This window comes from Schistocerca serialis, chromosome 5 (genome assembly GCF_023864345.2).
Source record: "Schistocerca serialis cubense isolate TAMUIC-IGC-003099 chromosome 5, iqSchSeri2.2, whole genome shotgun sequence".
Classification (NCBI taxonomy): Eukaryota; Metazoa; Arthropoda; class Insecta; order Orthoptera; family Acrididae; genus Schistocerca; species Schistocerca serialis.
The window spans coordinates 244,105,420-244,132,577 of NC_064642.1; the positions used below are offsets into that span (position 1 = coordinate 244,105,420).

The 27,158-nt window shown below is 43.5% G+C and overlaps 2 protein-coding genes across 5 annotated transcripts in view; both read left to right on the forward strand.

The window, feature by feature from the left end:
* The window catches only part of LOC126481875 (mucin-5AC-like), a 250,888-nt gene extending 225,496 nt beyond the window's left edge, over positions 1-25,392 (forward strand). The window contains exons 8-10 of the mRNA XM_050105834.1: positions 8,551-9,024; positions 24,408-24,844; positions 25,387-25,392. Of these exons, the coding sequence (XP_049961791.1) occupies positions 8,551-9,024; positions 24,408-24,844; positions 25,387-25,392 (917 nt within the window). The remainder of the gene's footprint in view (positions 1-8,550; positions 9,025-24,407; positions 24,845-25,386) is intronic.
* Positions 24,703-27,158, forward strand: part of LOC126481662 (FH1/FH2 domain-containing protein 3) — a 650,693-nt gene continuing 648,237 nt past the window's right edge. For 3 of the 4 annotated variants that reach the window (XM_050105589.1, XM_050105590.1, XM_050105587.1), the window contains exon 1: positions 24,703-24,844. The gene's annotated coding sequence lies outside the window, so the exon portion shown is untranslated. The remainder of the gene's footprint in view (positions 24,845-27,158) is intronic. The other variant, XM_050105586.1, reaches the window with a different exon arrangement.

The following is a 27,158-nucleotide window of genomic DNA, read 5'->3' on the forward strand; positions in this document are numbered from 1 at the left end:
CCGTAGGTAGCGGTCATCCACTACAGTAGTAGCCCTTGGGCGGCCTGAGCCAGGCATGTCATCGACAGTTCCTGTCCCTGTGTATCTCTTCCATGTCCGAACAACATCGCTTTGGTTCATTATGAAACGCCTGGACACTTCCCTTGTTGAGAGCCCTTCCTGGCACAAAGTAACAATGCGGACGCGATCGAACCGCGGCATTGACCGTCTAGGCATGGTTGAACTACAGACAACACGAGCCGTGTACCTCCTTCCTGGTGGAATGACTGGAACTGATAGGCTGTCGGACCCCCTCCGTCTAATAGATGCTGCTCATGCATGGTTGTTTACGTCTTTGGGCGGGCTTAGTGACATCGCTGAACAGTCAAAGGGACTGTGTCTGTGATACAATATCCACAGTCGACGTCTATCTTCAGAAGTTCTGGGAACCGGGGTGATGCAAAACTTTTTTTGATATGCGTGCATGACTTATGAAATTTACCGTATATGTTAAAATGTTTTCATTTTTTCATTCACGATGCAATGTAATGGTGACAGAATCCCCAACGTGTTACACCAATGCTGTGGAGGATGGAAGTGGGTAATTGTGTTTAGCAGATATCTCAATAAAATGCGCGATGTGGAACACTTAGGTCTCTTAGAAAAATCTATTTTCTCTAAGACTTTTGAACTTTTCCGTGTTAGTGAATGTACTTGCTTGTACAATGCTCACCTACTCCAACCACACTGGCGTTAAAGTTACGTTACAGAGACATATGTAACCGCCGGTAACACCAGAAGGCCAATATTACGACGTGGACAATGTGCAAAAGAAGAATAGGTGAAGTGACTGACGAAAACGCGCTAGTTACAAGAAGGATTATACTCGCGAAGATTAAGCGAAATGTTTGTCCGAAATCACTGTAGTGTGCCGCTCAATTATTCATTTGTTAGTTACAAGTGTTTTTATCTTTGAGTCTATCTGGATATTTATCTTTGTGTCTCTGTCGATCTTCGGTAAAGTGTGATTGACAAAAACCCGCTGAGATATTAAAAACTGATCTGTTTAATATTACGCATTGTTATTAAAGTCTGAATGACGAATCCGCACAAGCATGGCATTATGTCAGCCGAATGAAACAAAAAACGCATTTTCACGTGCACGGTTAAGTTCGTAAGTCACAGAGAACATAACTCCTCCTAAGAGTATTTGTTGTGTCATATGTCGCGTATTTTTGCACGCCACATTTGCCCACTACCACGCATCGCCACCAAATTCCTCTGCCAACAGCATAACACCAAGGGCTATCTACCACCAACCTCAAGAATGGGTGGCAGTGCGTGGTCATGGACAAAAGTTTGTCAGTACGTACACACGCAGAACTTTTATATATAGATATAGATTTAATATGTCAACGGTAGTTTAGACACATATCAAAAAATTCGCATTAGCGCTTTCGGCAAATAGTTGCCGTTTTCAGATGTGCTTAATCCATAAAAGGCTGCACAGACAAACAAATATAGTTGCGAACTTTGAATATCATAAATATACATTTCGTCATATGATAAAAAAACTGAAATTTTAGTAAAGTCCTGCTTTTTATGGATGACAGGGAAAGCTGGGGCTGACGGGGGGAGGAGGGGGAAAAACTTTTTCTACGTTAGTTAATTAGCTTCATGTTCTGTGAATCATATGGCACGATCAGTCGTAATGATATGAGACAAGTCACTTTACATTCATATCGCAAATTAATTTGAAAATATGGTTACATGCTAAATATTTCTAAACTCTTTTTTTAAAGTACAGATGTGAGTTAGTAATATCTACCAACCACCGTTTACACAAACCTATAAGAGAAATTCTTCTACGTAATAGGGATAGTTGTCAAGGAGAAACTTTTTCAGTTTCATCCAAATGCTACTCAGCTACCTATAAGTCGTTTTATATCACTGGGTGGTGATCAAAAAAATTTTATGCAGCATTTTGCACCCCTTTTTGTGCTAAATACAACCTGATTGTGGAGTAATGAATGTCATTTCTTCTTCTTGCATTGTAATTATGTACATCATCGTCATTGTAGTATTAAGAAAACAGTGTTAATCTCGTTTTTTTATTTATTTAGTGCCGACCATATGTTCGCCCTGAAGATGGCCCCTTCGATGGGCTGAAACCGGTCGGCACTAAATGAATAAAAAACGCGATTAAGACTGTTTTCTTAATACTAAGGTAATTTATATAATCGCTGTTAATCCAAAACCATGTTGTCCAATCATCGTTATTTTTTAACTGCAGTGGATTATTTACAAGAAACTTCATGAGGAACTAAATATACTGTGAAACAGTAGTCAGAACGCTCAGCTCTTTAAATAGATGTCTACAAGGCTATCGTGGGTGAGCATCACATATTATTCTTAAAGCACGTTTTTGAGCAATGAAGAACACATCCATTTGAAATGATTCTAAGTGCAAATGTGCTTTTCCCAGTCTAAATTCTCATCAATATGGACACATGAGAATTTTTAAGTTTCCACCCTTTGTATTATTTCCTCACCTTGTATTACACTTATCGTTGGTGTAGTATCCCTAGATGTGCAGAACTGAATATGCCGCATTTTCTTAAAATTGAGGGTGAGACCGATCACAGAAAACCGTTCAGAGTCACTTTTAACAATATTGTTTACCATTTCTTCTGTTCCTGCATATATGCTTGGATTGATTGTAATAGTAATGTAATCTCGAAATGCTTTTTGTATATTAGATAGAAGATCTTTTACATACATGAGGAACAACTGCGGACCTAAGATTGAGCCTTGGGGAACCCCATATGTGATTTCTCCCCAATCAGAATTACGTCAGCGGACCATATTGGCTGAATTACTAAATTCAAGTGGGAGAATAACAGCGTACTCTGCGATTACTTATGTTTTCTGTGGCCTATCAAGTTAAGGTAGTATTTTAAACACCAGCACCAAGAATGCAAATTAATGTTAAAAAAATTTAAAAGACAAATTTTAGAGGTAATATGAAAAATTAAAAACATATGCACACGCCAACAACTGTCGTATCTTAAAATCAGACAAAATCTATGGACTTTGTATGCCAAATTTTTCATTTAAAGCCAAGATTCTAAAATGTGTACTCACAAAAACACGTACACGTATATTATAACTGATTAACAGACCCTTCATGGAAGAAAATAATCATGCAAAACTGATTACTAATAGAAATTACAAACCTTGTACCTATGATAAAACGAGCAGAAAGAAATATCATTGAAAACTGTTAAAATTAAATTATAATAAAAGACAAAGTTATTAGGACAGTAGTGCTCCAAACATTTTAAGTCACCAGAATTCAAATACTCAAGTCATGTCGTGTTTGAGCAGACATTCGAGCGTTTAAGATTTCGCCATCTTCTCCATCAGGTGCTTCCGACTCTTAATAGTATGGCTTATTGTTTGTAGCCTGACGGCACCTGGGAGGAGATTCGAACAGGGGAACAGGAAAGAGGAGAGAGTGCAGCGCCTCTACCTGCTCCCACTTATCCTCCTAACGCCAAGTTAGCTATTTCTAGATGCCGCAACAGAGGTCTACCCAACGTGCCAACTTTCCTGGTAATGGTGATACATGGGCTTCTGCCTCCGCCATTGTATATTTCTCGTAGTTATTGTGAGAATAAGATCAGACAGCTTAGGATGCGTACATAAGCGTACGTACAGTAAATTTTCCTCCAGTCAGTGTGCAACAGCTACCTGTTTCCTGACCAAGTACTTTTAGTTTTTATTCATTTAGACTCTTATCTGCCCATTTAACTTTATCGTGCTCCGGTAGCACATTTCACTTCGACCAGTTTCTCTATATTTATTATGGTCCACTTTTCACTTCTATAAATGTTGTGCTCCAAACGTATATATCCAGGAACTTCTTCCCCATCTCCACATCAATTATAAATGATGTTCGTAGAGCTCTTTCAATGAAGAAGGCTTCCTTCGTCTGGGCCAATCTGCTTTCGATAACTCCCTTGCTGGGACCATTTTGTGTAATCTTGCTTCCTAGATAGGAGAACACCTGCTGTTCTGTAGCTGGTGTGTTGTTCCCAGTTTCGATGTTAAGCTGTTCTGGTTGTTCAGGAGACATTCCATCTCCAAAAACGCCTCGTCGTGATTCTGGATGTTCCTGCTACACAATGTTTTCTTCATCTGGGAAAAGAGGGAGAAGTCAGTGGGTGTCGAATCAGGAGTTCACGGGGTGGAAGAGGCATAATTTGGTAGTCCAAAGAAGCAGCACGTGTCCTCTGCAGAATGAACTGAGGCGTTATCATGCAGCAACCCTCACCCCCACCCCCACCCCCTCCCTCTTTCGCATCTTCCCACCGACGCATCTTCTTGACTACCTAATGTAACCTCGTCAGGAGATTTCGATATGCTTTTGTCATGGTTCACTACTTAAAAACATATTCTATACTACCACACCAGTGTGGTCCTATGAACACTCGGCATCTCCTTGCCCAACAATGCTTGGGTCTTCATCTCTTTCGGCGGAGGATCAATGCACATGTTTTCATTGCTTGTTTGTCTGCTTTGTCTCGGGATGACAGTACAGCGTACTGCACTCATCCATTGGTGATACAGTAGCTAAAGAAGTCGTTTGGGTTGGCCTGACATAGATGCCACAATTTCCCTGCTTCCTCACTTTGGCAGACTTTTTAGATTAGTGTGAGAATGAAACCCAGTGTGCGGTGACGTTTATCGTGTTAAAAAGATCGTACAACTTGTCGAAAACCGATCCATGGTTTATTTCACTTTTTCTATATTACCTCGACCGTGATTGTCTTCGTGCAGTAGGACTTGAGATTCTTTTGTCGTTGCCGGTTCTTCACAGAAAGATGTTTTGCTACTTATCTGAGCAGCGCGGTCGGTTTAAGGCCTAAGCTACACAAGCTGCCACTGAGAAGGGCTCCAGCTGTGCCGCAAATGAAAGGCTTCTGTACAGGACAGGTGTTTGTATACAGTCGGTATCAAACTTAGTAACGAAGACTGACTTCAAGCTTCGTAACGAAAATTGACACGGGTGAAGGTGTACGAGGGAACAGAAGTGGATGCGGAGGGGGCGGGGGGGGGGGGGGGGGTTATAAGTCGCTTAGATAGAAAAGTGTTTACGAACCGGCCTTGTTGACCACACTCGAATCATCTACGCCAGTTAGGATGGTACACTGTTGACCTACATTTCCACCAACTCAGCATGGATTGTTGCACCGTTGTTCTTTAAATGCAGAAAACGGATTACCGGACAACACTCCATTTTATAAATAGGCTACGCCATTTGGTTTTGGCTCTTCTACTGCAGACATGCTGCATCTATAAACGTCATGACTGCGAAACTGTTGCCAGCGTAAAAGTTTGTGCACAAACTGATCTCTCGGTTAGGTCCCATAAATCTTCGATAGGATTCATGTCTGGCGATCTGGATGGCCAAATCATTTGTCGAATTGTCGAATTGTCGAGAACGTTCTTCAGACCAATCGAGGAGAATTGTTTCTCGGTGACAAGGCAAATTGTCATCCATAAAAATAAAAATCGTTTCTTGGGGACATAAAGTTCTGCGACGGCTTCGAATGGTCTCCAGATAGCTGAACGTAACCATTTCCGTACAGTACGTGACTGCTCCACCAAAACACTGCCATTTTATACCTTGTGTGGACGACACAACCACCAGTTGTATGAGTGCATGCCGCTGTCCCATGACTTTTGTGATCTCAATGTATAGCTCATCACTGTGCAATATATGGTTACATCACATACGTTTGGGCAAAATCGGGTACTCTGTGGGGCACAAAGGGGCAATGTTGCATTTTCCATCTGAGGCATGGGACACACCGATACTCATGTAACTCAACTCTAAACCACCCCGTACAATCCTCATAGGCTCACACTTTAAATACTTTACCCGATCATCTGATTTCCTTGTTGACGGTGGGTCCTTCTACAAAGAAGAAAAAGCGTTTCATTCTCATCTTCAAAAGACTACAGGGTTGCCACTCTTCTCGGATGGCTGTTATGTTTTAATTTCTTGACCGTAACTTAATGGTCCCATCTCAAATGGAAGCATACCTTCAAATGGTGGACGAGTGTGTCAGCAGCACAAACAGAGATGTCCATGTCATCAGCGAGTTGTTTGATTGTGAACCGTCGATCACCTCGAATGAGAGTGTCCACACGTTCCAACATTGCAGGAGTCACAGCTGTGCGCGGCTGGCCAACACGCGGGAGCTCGGAGAGTTTTGCGCAACCTTGTTGTGATGAAGCCAGACGCCTCCCGCAGCTACTCACCGTCCCTTTTTGCACTGCCAGGTCTCCGTAGACAGTTCACAAGGCCTACGATTATCTGGGGATGGTTATTTTCCGCCAAAAAATACTGAAAGACAGCTCTCTGCTTGGAGCGTAACTCCGTTAAGCCGTCGGCACACGGACCGTGCATCCGAACGTTGAGCGTTGAGCGTGCCGAGTTTCTGACGTCATAGCGTGGAATAGTACGCTCGGGAGCCTCTCCGAACGTGCAGAGCAATATTTGGCATGTCAGATTTTTGAGCGTGCGTCTGAGCGTTGACCAATGAGATGGTACAACGCCGTCTCCCTTCAGTACAGAGCTGTGAGGCGCCATATTGGCATTCATTTTAAGCCTATATGCATATATGCCGTTTCTGAGCACCAGCAAATTGAGAATCGCTGGAAAACCCGTTGTTAACTCTGTGATTCGTTCCAACAAAATAATGAGAAACATCATATTCGTGGCAAAATAATTATTGTAACTTGCGTATTATGAGAGTAGCCAATTTGAAGGCAGCAACATACTGAAGATTCACCCAAAACGTATTGTTCTTGGTACAATTTGTTATAATTAAATTTCAATTAGTAACATATCTACGATTAAGGTTTCCAGCAAGGGGTAACATAATGTGATTACATGTAAGATGTGTGATGTTGGTTCAGTGTAATGAGTACAGACAGTTTTTATAGAAATGTCCTTACCGATTGGTTAAAACCATAAGATTCTATCTGATAAACGTAATATTCAATGGCTGGCACATTACCCTGTCCATTTTTGCACTGTAATGTGTAAGTCAGTTTCGCAGTGAAAGACTGATTATATAGGTCTGATCACTTCAGATACTTAACATTCAATTAATGTCCAGAAAGTGTAGTTGGAAGGCTAGTCAACTTTATTATATATTTCCTTCCGCCATTCTCAAGTATTACAGAAATTGTCTAATATGATTATTAAATTGTTTTATATTTAAAATTATCCAACCAACTTGCTGATATCCATCATAAAGAACTAATTATGCTTCTGTAAAGATTGGAGCTCATGTCATTCAAAGTGCAGATTTTATTTCTTCAGGTTGAAGTTTGAATGTCTTTAAAAAAACTTTTCTTGATGTTTAACTTAATTCTTTCTGGTAATTTAGTCAGTAACATAATCTTCTGTTGTGTTTCTTTAACATCAGCGTAATTGAAATGATCAAACTGTTTTGTTTAAATAACTTCATGTATAACATGTGTACATGGTTAATACATGAACTTAGTATGTATTTGGAATGTGTAACATTGTTTTTTGAATAAATTTTTTTATTAAAAAAAAGTACCATCACTGTCCTGAAAAGAGTTGTCAGTTAGGGGCGGTGGTTCGCGACTCGACATTCCCAAATTTTTTTCCTAGCATTCGCGTTTTTATTAGGTTCTGATGCTTTATTATTACTTTAATATAAATATATACTATAATATTTGGTGTTACGTAAATATAAGTTCCCTTCTTTTTTGAGGGGTGACAGTGTTCGATTGATTAATCTACTTTTGCTTGCGCTACTTGTATAAAGATATTTTGCTCCTTTTTCTTTTACGCTTCGCAGTTCACATGTTACAAAGATTCTGCTACTGGGTAGGAACAGTGATCAAGCAACACTGACCTTGGGGTTTTACTAATATGTGAGAATGATGAAATAATGTTTATCTTATGCGGAGAAGTATTCCAAATTTGTAATGCACTGTTTCTAATGGAACTTTTATAAGCCTGTGTCCTTATTGATTGGACATGGTACTCTCCTTTTCGTGGACGATGGAGGAAATGTGCGTTTTAATAGGGCTAGCGTGGGAATTTTACGCGTGGCCGTTGAGTAAACAGTGTGATTTACGAACTAGAAGCATCCCTCAACTGCCGCTGGAGTGCGTTGCGATCGCGTATACCACGTTGGGGCCCACGTTCCGTATGCACAAGTCGCATCGCTCCGGAGCGTTCAGCAGCACGTGAACTTGACACGCTCAACGTTAACGTTCGACAGCACGGTCCGTGTGCCGACGGCTTTACAGACGCCATTTTCAGGGCTATGTTTAGCGCCGCCACCTATTGGCACTTCATGGAACTGATAGGAGCTGAAGAGGGCACACTGCACGGCCACCCAAAACCAGTTTCGCATTTTTTCAGCCGAAATTGGCCTAGAAAAAAGATGTTTGCATTACTTACTGATGTTGTGCCACAACAATTTCCAGCATTCTTTTCGCAATCATCCGTTACAGGTCGCCTCCAGAGGTCAGACTCGGACCTCTCGACGCGTTCCAAGTCGTCTTCAGCGGCATCGCTCTCGGAGAAGTCACCAGCGCCACCGCCGGCGGGAGCGGAGGCGGCTGCGTCTGCCCCCAACTCACGGGCGGCCACGCCGCACGACTCCGAGTCTTCCCGCGCGTCTGCGCCGGCAGACGCGGCGGCCATCAAGACTACACCTTCCGAGATGCAGGCGCAGACGACCAGGACGCGCTCGCCGTCGGCGTCGGCGTCGTCGCTGACCGACGCCCCGCGCTCCAAGTCCGGCTCGGCTTCGTCGCTGTCCGACAAGGCGGACGCGGCCGGCAAGCCGCCCCGGGCGCCCTCTGCGAGCGCCGGAAGCTCTGCTGGGTCCGCCGCCTCCAAGCCGCCACCTTGCCCGCCGCCCGCAGACCTGGCGCGCTCCAAGTCAACGCTCTCGGCAACCTCGCTCGCCGACAGGCAGACTGGTGAGGGCTGCTTACTCTCTACTCACAACTCACTGGCCAGTTACTCCATCTCCACACTCTCACTGTCATCTCGTTCACACCCCCACGATAACCGCAACGTGGAAATGTTGTCGAGGCGTCGCCAAGAAGCCCTGGCGACCTACGACATCCCAGATATGGCTTTACAATTGTCGTAAGACGTACACTACTGGCCATTAAAATTGCTGCACCAAGAACAAATGCAGGTTATAAACGGGTATTCATTGGACAAATATATTGTATTAGAGCTGACATGTGATTACATTCTCACCCAATTTGGGTGCATAGATCCTGAGAAATCAGTACCCAGAACAACCACCTCTGGCCGTAATAACGCTCTTGATACGCCTGGGCATTAAGTCAAACATAGCTTGGATGGCGTGTACAGATACAGCTGCCCATGCAGCTTCAACACGATACCACAGTTCATCAAGAGTAGTGACTGGCGTATTGTGACGAGCCAGTTGCTCGGCCAACATTGACCAGACGTTTTCAGTTGGTCAGAGATCTGGAGAATGTGCTGGCCAGGGCAGTAGTCGAACATTTTCTGTATCCAGAAAGGCCCATACAGAACCTGCAACATGCGGTCATGCATAATCCTGCTGAAATGTAGGGTTTCGCAGGGATCGAATGAAGGGTAGAGCCACGGGTCGTAAGACATCTGAAATGTAACGTCCACTGATCAAAGTGCCGTCAATGCGAACAAGAGGTGAACGAGACGTGTAACCAATGGCACACCATACCATCACGCCGGGTGATACACCAGTATGGCGATGACGAATACACGCTTCCAATGTGCGTTCACCGCGATATCGCCAAACACGGATGCGACCATCATGATGCTGTAAACAGAACCTGGATTCATCCGAAAAAATGACTTTTTGCCATTCGTGCAACCAGGTTCGTCGTTGAGTACACCATTGCAGGCGCTCCTGTCTGTGATGCAGCGTCAAGGGTAACCGCAGCCATGGTCTCCGAGCTGATAGTCCATGCTGCTGCAAATATCGTCGAACTGTTCGTGCAGATTGTTGTTGTCTTGCAAACGTCCCCATCTGCTGTCTCAGGGATCGAGACTTGGCTGCACGATCCGTTACAGCCATGGGGATAAGATGCCTGTCATCTCCACTGCTAGTGATACGAGGCCGTTGGGATCCAGCACGGCGTTCCGTATTACCCTCCTGTACCCATGGATTCCATATTCTGCTAACAGTCATTGGATCTCGACCAACGCGAGCAGCAATGCCGCGATACGACAAACCGCAATCGCGATAGTCTACAATCCGACCTTGATCAAAGTCGGAAACGTGATGGTGCGCATTTCTCCTCCTTACACGAGGCATCACAACAACGTTTCACCAGGCAACGCCGGTCAACTACTGTATGTGTATGAGAAATCGGTTGGAAACTTTCCTCATGTCAGCACGTTGTAGGTGTCGCCACCGGCGCCAACCTTGTGTGAATGGTCTGAAGAGCTAATCATTTGCATATCGCAGCATCGTCTTCCTGTCTGTTAAATTTCGCGTCTGTAGCACGTCATCTTCGTGGTGTAGCAATTTTAATGGCTAGTAGTATATAAGGAAGAAATAAAAACTTACATGAACATGTAACACCATAATATACGAGGCGTGTTTTTTTAAGTAAGGTCCATTTGAACGTAAGTACACAACGAAAGATAATTTCAAAAAAGTAAATTTATTTTCAGAAAGTACATACTTCACTCTATTTTTCGACATAGTTGCCACGTTTGTTCAAACACTTATCATACCTCTCAACCAATTTTAAAATATCCTCTTCATAAAAACTGGCCGCCTGTTCCGATAACCAAGAGTTCACTGCCGTTTTCACGTCGTCGTCATCATTGTAACGGTTGCCACTGAGGTGTTGTGTGAGGTGGAGGGACAGATGGTAATCGCTCGGTGCAAGATCAGGTCTGTAGGGTGGGTGGTCTAAAACTTCCCAGCCAAAACCGTCCAATAAATCGCGGGTCTGACCTGCAGTGTGAGGTTTTGCATTGTCATGGAGACAGACAATTCCCTTTGTCAGCATGCCGCGTCTTTTGTTTTGAATCGTTCTGCGTTGCTTTCTCAGGGTTTGGCAGTACGGTTCTGCATTGATAGTGGTTCCTCGTTGCATGAAGTCGACCAACAAAACACCATGCCTGTCCCAAATCGCCGACGCCATGGTTTTGCGCTGGGACAGAGTCTGTTTGGCTTTCACCTTTGTAGGCGAGTGTTGCTTCGATTCGGACGTGTTATGTGAAACACATGTTTCGTCTCCAGTTACGATATGACTCAAGAAGCTGTCACCTTCTTCGTGATGACGAGTCAAGAACTTCATCGCACACTCAAATCTTTGGTTTTTGTGGTTCTCTGTTAGTAGTTTCGGGACCCAACGGGAGCACAGTTTCCAAACCTTAAGGTGTTCAACGTTGTAAAGCACTGATGACACGTCAGGAAATTCGTTTGAGAGACCTGTTATTGTGAAGCGCCTTTTCTCAAGAATCCTCGGTTCAACTGAAGCCATCAAATCGTCTCTAATCAGAAAAGGGCGACCGGAGCGGTTCTCATCATGGACATTGTCACGGGCATTTTTGAATTCTCGTACCCACTTACGCACTTTTCTTTCACTCATAACAGTATCACCGTACACTTCGCAAATCTCTCGATGAATTTCTGCAGCAGACACGTTCCTTGCTGACAAAAACCATATCACTAAGCGAACCTCACACGCGGCGGGCGGGTTGATAGTCTTAAACATTTTGAAAGCACAGTACAGAACCGTACAGGTTAGCTACAGAGCTGAAACTGAGCACAATTGTTCCCGAGGCATGCCGGTACACGACGCACGCACTCTTTGCGGTATGCGCGCGAACTGCTAGTTTCTACAACAAAACGGACCTTACTTACAAAACACGCCTCGTAACTTAATTGTTAACTGTTTTAATAATTTAGCAGCCTAACTGTTACTTTTTTGACGTGGATTGATGGTTAAAGACAATCGGTTTTAGCACGGAAGCTCTTACAACAGAACTTCGACTGCATAATAATAATAATGAATTTAACCGACAGATTTTGAGCTAATCAATGTCGTGATTAGTTGCACTGTGTTAAATCATATATATTACTTTTGAACACAATGGCAGACAATCACCACCTTCGTCTTACATATCATGCATGTCAAATTTCAACACACACCCAGTACACCAAAAATTGACACACGCTGTTCTGATGATGCACATAGGTGGTCCACACTGTAACCTAGTGACTGACGAGAATTCTGATAACCGGCACTCTGTATCCCGCTATTCAGTTTTACTAAAACAAATACATTTTTCTAGCTAATCAGTGTATTTATTTTTATTTTACTGAGAGCCCACTTGCGGCAAGAGTGAGACACACACATTAGTTCGTTCATCCACCAGCTTGCACTACGCAATTACAAAGACCTTCTCTACACTGAGCAACAACAAATCACTAATCCAGCGCTCTCGTTGCTCGGTAACCGATCACATTCACCTGTGTGAATGTATAACAAATTGATAAGGGCGAATACATTACAGGGCCGATCTCCAGCACGTTGCTGGCAAGTGTGTTGGTCGTTTGCGAGCCACTCGGTGCGATTGATAGAGTTTGCTCAGGTTCAGTGGCGACGGCAGCACTATGAGCTCACCAGTGTGCCAAGTGGCTCGCAGAACGCTCATGCGAGTCTCTTCGTCTCACTTTTTTCCCCTCGGCTGGCTCACCGGCCCCTCGCAACCTGTTTCTCATAATTAGATCCGCTCCTTAAAACTTAAAAAATGGTTAAAAGTTACAAAGCGTGTTTACCAACTCACCGCATTCCCGTCTCTCCTCATTCACACTGAACACCTCTGAATAGTCTACACCATCTGCAAACTCGATTCCACTACTCCTATCTTTTCCCCTTCACTATCCAATACTCGTAAGCTGCCGCCCCATTACCAACACATCCCACCAACCCTCCACTTACACATCCTCCACACGCTCTCCCAACGAAACTTCAACCATCTCTCCCTCCCACATCATGAATTTCGCCCCGACATTTAATCATCCTACCAGCTATAGGTCCACTCCACCCAGTTCACCTTATCATGGTTTCCTCTTCCTCCCCTCTTTACATTTCCATACCCCCTTTTTCCCCTTCTGTCCTTCTTTCCCTACCCCCCCTTTTCCCAACACCCATTAGTGTCACCAATTCCCCCCTTTACTCCACTCCCTCATCTGCCCTAACAGCCACTCCTACCACAACGCTGCAATGCACCAGTCCTCCATCCTTATACCACCACATTCCTACCCTCTTCACTGGCCAACCTTTTCCCCTTCAGGAACTGACTCCCTATCCCATTGCGGCTGCTCTCAATTTCTGGTGACAGGAAAGTTCTTCTTTCACGTATCAGTGTTTCGGCAACATGTTTTAAATGTGCGCTTTTGGTACGTCATTTTATCTTCTATTGTTACTGTTTTTACTACCAGTGGAAAAGGTCATCCGTCGTATATCACAAAACTTCCATTTTATTTTTCACCTTTAAAAGAATTTTAAATTCAATCTACATACTTTCGCTAAGTGTTTATTGTTTTTTCATCTACTTTACTTTTTTTGTTCATTGACTGAAAAGAGGGTTTCCATTACCGCTTACAGCCCTCCTCTCCCCCCCCCCCCTCCAATATTTGGCACGGGGGGATGATGTAACAAAAAGGAATAGAAACAAAGGGCGGTGTCGGTAGAGATAATGAAAGGAACGGTGACAGTCATTCACCAAGGGAATATTTAGTCCAGTCTAGATTTCATGAACACAGGTGTCCTCCACAAGTCAAAGTGATCTCATTTCATAAATTTCGGTGTGATATGTCGTATCTTTTCGATTAATTTCATTTCCTCTCCACATCAGCTCACATTCCAAGCAGTGAAAAGTTACTCGCGACCGTTAACAGTCAGCGTAGGGACAACGCATATGCAACCACAACACTGTTAGTTTTGGTTATTTTTACGTGCCAACGCTTACATACCGAGTTTTCCTACGTAATAATTCATACGTGTACCGCATTTCGTTGCCATTGGTCCAGGCGTTTCAGACCTACGCTGGAACACACAGACCAACATGTACACACCATACGCCTACACGTTCCCAAACACACACACACACACACACACATACACACGCACACACGCACGTATGCACACAGCAAGAGAGAGAGACAGACAGAGAGAGATAAATGCTAAAAAAAGCCGCTTCTGCCAAGCAGACGGCTGTGCAGGACGATTGGGTCACAGGAAGTGTGGAAAGGTAGGATGCAGAGTTAAGACAAGCTGCGATTGTATCAGTATGTCTTTACGGTTATCGAGCGTTGAGAATTGTGCAACCAGGAAGTCGAGAACGGGACAGAATGAAGGATCGGTTGAAGTCTACTAACACGAGGCCTTATTTGGTATTGAAGCGCCTTGATCATAGAGCGCGAGGACAGTAATTGACAAGATGGACAGACGCGGCATGGACTTCTCGATCTGAAAGAGGGAGTATGTCAAACGTTGTCCAAGAGCAGAAAGTGGTTTACAGAGAGATGTGCACAGGGGATCTGTATGTCTATATGGGCACAGCACTGACCCTAGAAATGAGAGGACAGAGGACTGTATGTGTTAGTGTGGGTGTGTGTACTTGCAGGTGTGGTACGTGTGGGCGTGTGTGTTTCCAGCATAGCACTTAAATCACACAATTAAATTATTAACACTGACAGATTCCAAATTTATGTATCCTATGGATTGTCTGAGACATTCAAGAAGGAAATTTCAGTAACTGCTAGAGAATACATGTAGGACAAGGGAGGCGAGTACAGACAACAAAAAGGGTATCATGGTGTTCAAGCACCTGTAAAAAATGATAAAATTTAGGGAATGTAGAGACCCTAGCTACGAGAGTTGCGGTAAGGACAGGTTCAATGAAGCTTTTGTAGCTGCGGTGGACGACAGGTGGATACAATCTCACGTGCAGCCTATTCTTAGTTTCAGTGGGTTTAGACAATCCTGGGCTTCTTGTCGGATCGTTAGTAGATGTAACGAGAGTCAAACCAATCATATATGTAACACCGTTTAACAGTGTTTACGAGCTAACATCGTAATAATCGTTACAGTATTCAGAGCTCTGTAGTGGACTTGGGAAATTCTATCAAAAAATTTTTGCAGCTAATGATACTATCGGTCTGAATAAAAAAAATATTATTAATATGCGCTGACTGGATTGCAAATTTCGTAATATAGTAAGACAGAAAAAATTATATTAACTTAAATAATAATACCATATTCGAGTAGTTAATGATAGTAAAAATCTGATTTATAATGTTTTAATACAGGCTAAAGTTAAATGAATTTGTCCTTCAGTACAAAATAATTAAGTGACGAATCCCCTGTAAGTCTAATTACACAACTTGATTGCATTTGTATCTTTTAAGACTCAAAGAAAACCATGAGGCTAATTACTGACTAAGCAACGAAATAATTTTGAAATACTTTTGTCTAAAGTGAAATATCAAATTAACCTTATGACTGCATTAAACTCATTTTATTATGCAATAACATTTTTAAAAACGATATACAGGGTGATTCAAAAAGAATACCACAACTTTAAAAATGTGTATTTAATGAAAGAAACATAATATAACCTTCTGTTATACATCATTGCAAAGAGTATTTAAAAAGGTTTTTTTTTCACTCAAAAACAAGTTCAGAGATGTTCAATATGGCCCCCTCCAGACACTCGAGCAATATCAACCCGATACTCCAACTCGTTCCGCACTCTCTGTAGCATATCAGGCGTAACAGTTTGGATAGCTGCTGTTATTTCTCGTTTCAAATCATCAATGATGGCTGGGAGAGGTAGCCGAAACACCATATCCTTAACATACCCCCATAAGAAAAAATCGCAGGGGGTAAGATCAGGGCTTCTTGGAGGCCAGTGATGAAGTGCTCTGTCACGGGCTGCCTGGCGGCCGATCCATCTCCTCGGGTAGTTGACGTTCAGGTAGTTACGGACAGATAAGTGCCAATGTGGTGGCGCTCCATCCCGCTGAAATATGAATTGTTGTGCTTCTTGTTCGAGCTGAGGGAACAGCCAATTCTCTAACATCTCCAGACACTGTAGTCCAATTACAGTAGCACCTTCTAAGAAAAAGGGACTAAAAACGTTATTGGCTGAAATGGCACAGAAAACGTTCACCTTAGGCGAGTCACGTTCATACTGAGTTGTTTCCCGCGGATTCTCAGTGCCCCATATACAGACATTGTGACGGTTGACTTTCCCGTTAGTGTGGAAAGTTGCTTCATCACTAAACACAATCTTTGAAATGAAAGATTCATCTGTTTCCATTTGAGCAAGGATAAAATCACAGAAATCGATTCTTTTAATCTTATCAGCTGCAGACAGTGCTTGAACCAATTTCAGACGATAAGGTTCATAACTAACCTTTTTCGTAGGACTCTCCACACAGTTGATTGTGGAATTTGCAGCTCTCTGCTAGCTCTGCGAGTCGATTTTCCTGGGCTGCGAACAAATGCTTGCTGGATGCGTGCTACATTTTCATCACTCGTTCTCGGCCGTCCAGAACTTTTCCCTTTGCACAAACACCTATTCTCTGTAAACTGTTTATACCAACGTTTAATACATCACCTATCAGGAGGTTTAACACCATACTTCGTTCGAAATGCACACTGAACAACTGTCGTCGATTCACTTCTGCCGTACTCAATAACACAAAAAGCTTTTGTTGAGCGGTCGCCATCTTAGCAGCAACTGACGCTGACGTCTAGTCAACAGCGCCTCAAGCGAACAAATGTACAACTAAATGAAACTTTATAGCTCCCTTAATTCGCCGACAGATAGTGCTTAACTCTGCCTTTTGTCGTTGCAGAGTTTTAAATTCCTAAAGTTGTGGTATTCTTTTTGAATCACCCTGTATAAATTATGTATGATATTATAGAGCCAAAGATACAAAAACACGTTGTGTAATTTATCATTATATGAACTTACGTCTACATCCATTATTAGTCTGGTCAACCTTGAGAAATAAATAGTTCTACCATTGTAAAATAAATTTCGAAGTAAGTTCATCACTAGATGTTTGTAAAGACGTAGTGACTGAAGTGAAGTGTTCTAGTCAAGATTTGCAGAAATGAATATTTGCCTAATATTTATTGCTTAGAAATTCTCACTCTGTTACGATGGTTGGATGATTAACCTCAAACCTTCCCACTCTTTAAATCATATGATTAAATTATTGACACTGACATACTAACAAGCATTGTACTTCATGCAACACCTCTCAGCACGAAATTTGTAATAACTGAACGAAATATGCACTCGTTAAAAAACTTGTTTCATATCACATTATTACTTAATTATATTTTACTCATTCAGTTTACAGTTATTACTGGATAGCTGCATGGTTGCCCCATATAGTCTCAACAACTTCTTGGGTAACTTTACATTTCAAAGCTCATCGCTATTCTATACATTGTTCTCTTTTAAGACCACGCTATTTTTAATGATACTTGCTTACACTTATTACCCACCATTGACTACGCACATCTGAATTTTTTTTCACCAGCTACATCTTATTCTAAGACACCATTAAATATTATTTACTTGTTGTATGTTATTTAGAGCAATGTCTTGTTATACAGAGAAATATTATTCATGTTTTCTGCAAGGTTTTCCCTACATTTTCTATTGTTACCCTCTATTATTTGCCTATTTGACCTTCGAATTGTTTCCACTTTGGTAGGCTTTAGGAATTCCCCTTATTCTTAATGGTTAAAACAACAGCTCCTTTGAATGAGTTCCAAAACTTTTTCCTTGTAAATCAGTTCAATCATTTGATTCATTTCTCTTATTATTCATCCTTCAACTAATTATAAGCCTAAAAACATATCATACTTCGCTACTCTCTTCATTTCTCTCATTTCTTCTTTTTTCGCCTTCTTCCTGTTGTTCACTTCACATTAAAATGTACCGAATAACTGTTTTCAACACATTACTGTTTTCCACGTCAAGGTCATCAACTACTTTAGTTTCCATATGGCATATTCCATTGCTCTCCAATACATCAAAACCTCGCTAAATTGTTGTAGATAGTATTAACTGTTCTTTCTCTCACAGTTGTCTAAACTCATATATTTCAATCTCTTTCTCCAGGGTCTGCCAATTATGTCAGCTTCTGGACCCATTTTACAAATTTCTAGTTAAAAACTTTCATTCTGCTCACCTATATTCTCACACATTACTTAATAGTTAATTAACTAGGATTCCAGTTATAGTGTCTGAGATTCTATACTTTCAGTTGTATCATCTTTTAGACACTAATGAGCTTCTGTCACTTGTCCATTCACATTTAACCGTCCTCAGTCTAACGGTTTCATGAATGTTTCCTGATTTTAGAAAACTTGCTGAATAATCCCAGATGTTTTCGATGTAATTGTTGTTTGAGATACTGTTGCTAGTGTTTCATCAGTATCTCCTATCTGTGGCAGCATTTTATTCGCAGCTTATTCCAACGCTATCTCTCTTCCTTGTCCCAGTTTTTCTAGCAGTTGTTGCTCTTCCTCTTGCCGTTCAGGTTTATTAGCGTCATTTAATTCTTCCTCGTGTTTTCTTTGTTTACACCATCTTCTTTTTAACGTTTAAATCTCCATCTAAAAGATGTCAGTATTCTTCATGGTGTTCTCTTTCTGTTAGTTCTTTTTAAAGTCGCAATTTAACAATAAAATTGACTATCGTTATACTACGTGCATTACAAGCTCACATTTCTTTTGTCCAGCTGAGCTTAAAACCCAATCTCATAACAGTACTTCTAATCACTGTCACAAGCCATCTCGGCGTTTTTAACGTTGTATTTACTGTTAATTTCTTCAACAGTTTTTCACTTCCAAACATCTCACATTCCAAAAATTCACATCTAATACTATTGTAGCACCATTAAGCAACCTTCCAGATTCTTCCTTTCCCACTAGAAACACTCTTGATTCCTCCCTCAAGGTCACCACATCCGTCGCTTTACTTAAGTTTTCATCTGCTCTACAATTATTGTTACGAACGTTTGCTACCCTACCTTTTGTTGCTGCATTCTGAAATACTTATCAATCTATAATCTGACAACAACAATTCTTTTATCCTCCACGATCACCTTCCACTGTTACCATTTTATAAGACTTAGGTAAAACTTTGTTTTGACTCGCTAATCTTTTACTGTACCCCACGCAGTGAGACTGGCTGAATAATCTGAAAGGAATAGGTACCATAACCAAATGCTTGAGTTTGTTTGGATAAAAATAGCTGTGTATATGATGGTAGAATACTTGCTTTTTTAAATACTCATATATTGCTGTTGTATGTTGTATGTTAACCGAGGAGCTAGAAACGACGGAGAGGCTCCGTCCCCGCCACAGTCGCTGTGGTCCACAACCCACGACGACTACCGCAGTCCGCTTCACCCCTCCGCCGCCCCACACCGAACCCAGGGTTATTGTGCGGTTCGTCCCACGGTGGATCCCCCAGGGAACGCCAGACGAGTGTAACCCCTATGTTTGCATGGTAGAGTAATGGTGGTGTTCGCGTACATGGAAAACTTGTTTGCGCAGGAATCGCCGACATAGTGTAGCTGAGGCGGAATAAGGGGAACCAGCCCGCATTCGCCGAAGTAGATGGAAAACCGCCTAAAACCATCCACAGACTGGCCGGCTCACCGGACCTCGACACAAGTCCTCCGGGCGGATTCGTGCCGGGGACCAGGCGCGCCTTCCCGCTCCGGAAAGCCGTGCGTTACACCGCTCGGCTAAACGGGCGGGCCTATATTGCTGTTGGGGAATCATTCTCAGTTAATTTTCACATCAGTAAATAACGCTGTCTGTTTCAGCTACCTTCTTCAGTCCCCATGAAATCCACTAGCCAAGTTAGGATTTGGCAAGGACGAATACAAGCAGGAGAAACTCTCATAGTGTGCGGGCGGACATTATCTTGCTGAAGCCCAAGGTGGCTTGCCATGAAGGGCGCCAGAAAAGGGCGTAGAGTATCGTCTACGCAATGTTGTGCTGTAAGGGCCCTGCTATGAAATGAAGTGGCATCCTAGACTATCACTTTTGGATGTCGGACCGTATGGTGACCGACAGTCAGGTTAACATCCCAACGCTGCCCGGGTCGCGCCTCCAAAGACATCCTCGCTAGTGATCGGGGCTCAGTCCGGAGCGGGACTCCTCACTGCAGACAACTGACTGAACTTCCAAACCGAATGCACCCGACACCGCTCCAAACGGGCTTGTTACTGTACAGAGGTCAATGGTAGTCGGCACAAGCGGCGCCGAGAGATCTGCCCCCTTTCTGTGACCAGCCTATTAGTGATCTTTGTGCTCACTGAAGCACAGCTCGATGATGATGATGAATTCGGGGCTCTGAATGCCTCCCCGACGACTGCTCGGTCCTCCGTTCTGTCGTCTGTCTTTGATGACAGCTTCCTTCTCGACGCTGTGTTCGGCCATGGTTCACCCATTCCTGTCAACATTTCGAATAGTGGCACCGCTCCTATTCAAATGTCGAGCAAGCCGCCGATTTCTCCAGCCGTCTTCTTTGAGCCTAAATACATCTTGTCTCTCATCTACATCTACATCAACATGGTTACTCTGCAATTCACACTTAAGTGCCTGGCAGAGGGTTCATCGAACCATTTTCATACTATTTCTCTACCATTCTACTCTCGATTGGCGCGTGGGAAAAAGGAACACCTAAGTCTTTCCGTTCGAGCTCTGATTTCTCTTATTTTATTATGTTGATTATTTCTCAGTACGTAGGTGGGTGTCAACAAAATATTTTCGTATTCGGAAGAGAAAATTGGTGATTGAAATTTCGTAAACGGATCTCGCCGCAAAGAAAACCGCCTTTGTTTCAGTGACTGCCACCCCAACTCGCGTATCATATCAGTGACACTTTCACCCCTATTGCGCGATAACAAGAAACGAGCTGCCCTTCTTTGCATTTTTTCGATGTCAATTGCGGACATTTGCTTCTATTGTTCACGCGCCTGTCTGCGAGGCATAGTTACTGTCCAACTGAGTCCACGGAATGAAATTCGCAAAAACTTTTGTGCAGTGGTATCGACATGTCCGCTGTTTACTGTCCTTGCCACCTGTGTAGTGAAATTGCGCTGCACCATCACACATTCATCCATCGGCAGCCAAAGTTTACAATTTTGCATTTTCTGTAGATACATGCCTAAATATCAGTTTGTGAACAGTTTGTGACCAGTTTGCATACCTCCTTCGTGATGCGTCGCTTTTCCTGTCTTAGAGTGTATTTCAAAATTATTGAATTTGTAAATGATATGATATTTCTTATAGTCATTACTGTTTATAGACGGCATTTGCTACTACCAGGCAGTTCGAAATGAGTTTCTGGTAAAGAAAAAGTTTTTCGTTGATTGTACTGATATGTTACCTACACTTCCGACCAAACTAGTCACTATATTTTGAACTGTTACTATGAGGTACTTACAAATGCACCATTTAAATTATAAATTACTTTTAAACTCGAACTATGAATGATAGTAAACTATTTCGTGAAACCTTTCACATGCAGGTGGTCAGTTAGGTGCCCACACATTTTAATCACTCAGCTTACGGAGAAACAAATATGGTTTCGACGAATACTAACATTAGGTCAATAACTCACACACATTGTAAGGGACTATAGAGTAAGTCTTCATACGGCCTCGTCTGACAGTGGGGAAGAGGTCCGAAATAAATGCCTCCGACATCGGGACTATTAGAGACCGAATCCAAGGTGTGGTGGAGAAGAATGAGAGAAGGGGTTGGTCATGGTGTCTTTTAAGGAACCACCACAAGAGAGCCTGCATTTTCGTACAAGTCGAGAAGTGTATACTTCTTCCGATGTACATCTCGTGTAAAAATAGAGAAGAGGTACTCGTACCCTTTAATCTCGCGAGCCTTCCGCAGTAAGGTGGAACACACGAGAAAGGAGATTTCCGCAGTCGTGGTCGTCCTCAACAAAGCTTGTGCTCTCATTTGACCGCCTCTTGTTGTTCATCGAACCAACCAGTTATTTATGAAAACACTCACAAGTAAACCTACCCAAGGGATACACTTCGAGTTTTATCGGGTTTGAATATGTTGCAGTGTTCAAATGGTTCAAATGGCTCTGAACACTATGAGACTTAACTTATGAGGTCATCAGTCCCCTAGAACTTAGAACTACTTAAACCTAACTAACCTAAGGACATCACACACATCCATGCCCGAGGCAGGATTCGAACCTGCGACCGTAGCGGTCGCGCAGTTCCAGACTGAAGCGCCTAGAACCGCTCGGCCACACCAGCCGGCTGTTGCAGTGTAGAGCAAAATAACAGACACGTATTTTTTTATACGTGCCCGTACGGCCGTTAAGGAGGTGAAACACAGCCTGAAAAAAATTGAGTTTAACACACTCTAAGTAGAAAAGAAGGTAAGGAGTTAGGTAAATGGGTCACAAATGGATATACATACAGGTGCCAACTAAAAATTGTAAACTTTGGCGGCTGATGGATGAATGTGTGAGACTGCAGCACAATTTCACCGCGCGGCCGCGGGTTACCTCTTCATCATACCCGGTTGAACTTGCTATTAACGGTGTTATAATTTTTGCTGTTAGTCAAACGTGGAAATAAAAAAACTAAATAGTGGGAGAGGGAGCGGACCAAACAGCGAGGTAATCGGCTCCATCGGATTAGGGAAGAATGGGAAGAAAGTTGGCAGTGCCCTCTCAAAGGAACTATCCCGGCATTTGCCTGAAGCGATTTTAGGGGAATCACAGAAAACCTAAATAAGGATGGTCGGACACGGGTTTCAGCCGTCGTCCTCCCGAATGCGAGTCCAATGTGCTAACCACTGCGGCACCTCGCTCGGTCATTTTAACGTACATTAAAAACCATAGAACCTTTTTTGTATCTGTTACCGTTTCAACGGTATTCGTTCAAAAATATTAAACTCTGAAACTTCCCGCCAGATTAAAAGTGTGTGCCGGACCGAGACGTGAACTCGGGGTCTTTGGCTTTCGCGGGCAAATGCTCTACCATCTGAGCTACCCAATCACTAGTCACGCGCCGTCCTCACAGCTTTACGTCTGCGAGTACCTCGTCTCCTACCTTCCAAACATTACAGAAGCTCTCTTGCGAACCTTACAGAACTAGCACTCCTGAAAGAAAGGATATTGCGGAGATATGGCTTAGCCACAGCCTGAGGGATGTTTACAGAATGAGATTTTCACTCTGCAGCAGAGTGTGAGCTGATATGAAACTTCCTGGCAAATTAAAACAGTGTGCCGGACCGAGAGTCGAACTCAGGACCTTTACCTTTCGCGTGCAAGTGTTCTACCATCTGAGCTACCTAAGCACGACTCACGCACCCTCCTCACAGCTTTACTTCTGCCAGTTCGAGTCTCGGTCCGGCACACAGTTTTAATCTGCCAGGACGTTTCATATCAGCTCACACTCCGCTGCAGAGTGAAAATCTCATTCTGTAAACATCCCCCAGGCTGTGGCTAAGCCATGTCTCCGCAATATCCTTTCTTTCAGGAGTGCTATTTGTGTAAGGTTCGCAGGAAAGCTTCTGTGAAGTTTGAAAGCTAGGAGTCGAGGTACTGGCAGAAGCAAATCTGTAAGGAGGCACGTGAGTCGTGCTTGGGTAGTTCAGATGGTAGAGCACTTGCCCGCGAAAGACAAAGGTCCGGAGTTCGACTCTCGGTCCGGCATACAGTTTTAATTTGCCAGGAAATTTCATATCAGCGCACACTCCGCTGCAGAGTGAAAATCTCATTCTGGATATTAAACTCTGTTTTTAAAGGGGGTGTTACACTCTCTTAATGGCCTGTCGGGCAGTTATAAAAAATACGTGTCTGTTATTTTGCTCTGCGCCACAACATATTCAAAGCCGATCAAAATCGAAGAGTATCAATTTGGTAGGTTCACTTGTTAGCTTGAGCGTATTTCGATATTACATGACCTTCTAGATCAGTTTCGAAGGCCTTTCGACAATTTAGGAAGAAAGAATCTGCCTTTTGACCTGTATGTGGTATATGGAAGATACCGCATATCAATAAAGTGAGCGGTGGTTTACACGAGTGGTTTTCTTTGAATCCGTGTCGTTCCTTCGAGAGAAGCAGAGGAGGGAACACTGTAGCTGCACAGTGCAATCGGGTGGGAGACTGAAAGGAAACTGCGAAGGAAGAGTTGGGAGCTGTGCAAAGTGTAGGTCATCCTCGCGATGCCACACTGCACCGCTAGCTGCGCTGTCGAGTGAGGATGTCGTGTCTGTTGTGGCAGGCGCAGCCGGTGCCGACAAGCCGCCGCCCGCGCCTCCACCGCCCCCGCCGCCCGGCCCCCAGGGGCCGCTGTCGCGCTCCCAGTCGTCGGGGACGGCGGGGGCGGGCCTGGGCCGGAAGCTGCCGCCCGTGGCGCCCAGGGCCGGCAACAAGGACTTCCGCAAGTCGGCGCTCAACGTCGACCTGGAGGCGGCCGTGCGCCGCAAGCTGCGCTCCGGCTCCGACGGCGCCATCGCCGACGCGCCGGCCGCGCCTGCGGGGGCGGAGGCCCGCATCTCCGCCAGCAGCTCGGCGCCCAAGGTGCTGGTGACGGCGCCGGCAGCGCCCGGCACTGGCCAGCACCCAGCCGCCGCCTCCGCCTCTGCCTCAGAGAGCAGCAGCAGCAGCGAGACAGAGTCCTCCGAGGAGACGTCCAGCACAGAGTCAGAGTCTGAGCAGGTCTGTCTCTTTGTCTGCCACCGACTTCGTTTACTTCTTATAACATTACGACCAACAAAATTCCGTGGGATGCAGGTCACCTGTTTGTCTCCTATTTGGACTGATTTACTTTACACCCTTTGCTTAAATACCGCTCATACGAGCTAACATACAGTCCTTGTATCTCACGTTAACCAACACTATTACACGCAAAGACGTGCACGATTTCGAACCAGGGACGAACTGGGACACTGAGTGACATCCTGTGGAGTCCAGCGCTTCTGTTTGTGGCAATCAGATCGGTGATGGCATGACTTTCGACGACCTGTTCAAAGGTCACAGAAAGCAATTATTGTCGAAACCCTATTGGAGACGATAATAGGACTGATTTGGGTAATCTTTGAAGGGAGGCTAAATGTTAGCCAGTATATAGGAAGAATGGTAAACCTTGTGTTACGCTTCATGGCCAGGGCACAAAATGGGTTCTTCTAGCAGGATACTACAAGACTTCCACACTGAAGTTCACACCACTGCGTTTTTCGGTACCCTCATTTGCTTGACAGGGATAAGAAAACAATTTTTTTTCTTTTTTCTTTTTTTTTGCTTCAGTATGATGACTCGTCTGATGCGGCCCACCACGAATTTCTCTTCTGTCTCAGCCTCTTCATCTCAAAAAAAAAAAAAATTCAAGTGGCTCTGAGCACTATGGGACTTAACATCTGAGGTCGTCAGTCCCCTAGACTTAGAACTACTTAAACTTTTTTTTTTGACCAGCCTATGACGTCCACCCAACTCTACGACGTCTGGTCGTGCTTTCACCTTAGTTTTGCCAAGTGCTGAAGACACTCACCCCAGCACGCCTCGAACACCCGACAAATCGTGCAGTTTCAAAATGGTTCAAATGGCTCTGAGCACTATGGGACTTAACTTCTGAGGTCATCAGTCCCCTAGAAGTTAGAACTACTTAAACCTAACTAACCTAAGGACACCACACACATCCATGCCCGAGGCAGGATTCGAACCTGCGACCGTAGCAGCAGCGCGGTTCCGGACTTAAGTGCCTAGAACCGCTCGGCCACAATGGCTGGCTTTCATCTCAAAGTAGTGCTGTTTTCCTGTGTAGTTTTTACCTTCTACGCTCCTTTTAGCAACATGGACATTCTTCCGTGATGTCTTAACAGATGTCCTACCATCCTGTCCGTTCTCCTTGTTATTGTTTTCCATATATCCCTTTGCTCACCGATTCCCTAGAGAACCTCCTCATTTCTTACCTTATCAGTCCACCTAATTTTCAACATTCTTTTGTAGCACCTAATCTAAAATGCTTCGATTCTCTTCTTTTCCAGTTTTCTCACAGACCATGTTTCAATACCGTACAAGCTGCACTCCAAATGCATATTCTCAGAAATTTCTTCCTCAAATTAGGGCCTATGTTTGATACCAGTAGACTTCTCTTAACCAGGAATGCCTTTTTTGCCAGTGCTAGGCTGCTTTTTATGTCCTCCTTGCTCCGTCTGTCATTGGTTATTTCGCTGCCCAGCTACTAGAATTCCTTAACTTCATCTACTACGTAATCCTCAATTCTGATGTTAAATTTCTCGCTATTCTCATTTTGGTACTTATCATTACTTTCAGTTTTCTTCGATTTACTCTCAATCCGTATTCTGCACCCATCAGACTGTTCATTCCATTCCACAGATACTGTAATTTTCCTTCACATTCACTGAGGACAGTAATCTCATCAGCGAATCATTGATATCCTCTCCCCTTGAATTTTAACTTCACTGTTGAACCTTTCTTTTATTTCCATCACTGCTTCTTCAATACATAGACTGAACAGTAGGGGCGAAAGGCTACATCCTTGTCTTGCACCCTGTTTTATCCGAGCTCTTCGTTCTTGGTCCTTCACTCTTCCTGTTCCCTGTTGACTCATGTACGTATTGTGTATTACCCGTATTTCCTCACAGCTTACCTCTATTTCTCTCAGAATTTCGAACATTTTGCACCATTTGACTCTTTTTCCAGGTCTGCAAATCGTATGAAAGTGTCATGATTTTCCTTTAGTCTTGCTTCTATTAGCAACGTCATAACTGCCTCTCTGACCCCTTTACCTTTCCTAAAGCCAAACTGTCATCTAACACACATCTTACTAATGCTAATAATAGACATAAGTTCCAAACAGAATGAAAGTTTAACCATTTGATGAACATCTACATAAAGTTTTATATGCAGGACGTTTAAAATCTTTGTATCGAATCTCTAGGGACGTCAGATCACGTCTTGGGGAACACCTAGTATGAGAGACTAAATTTTTGCTGTTGCTTCCCGGCGACGA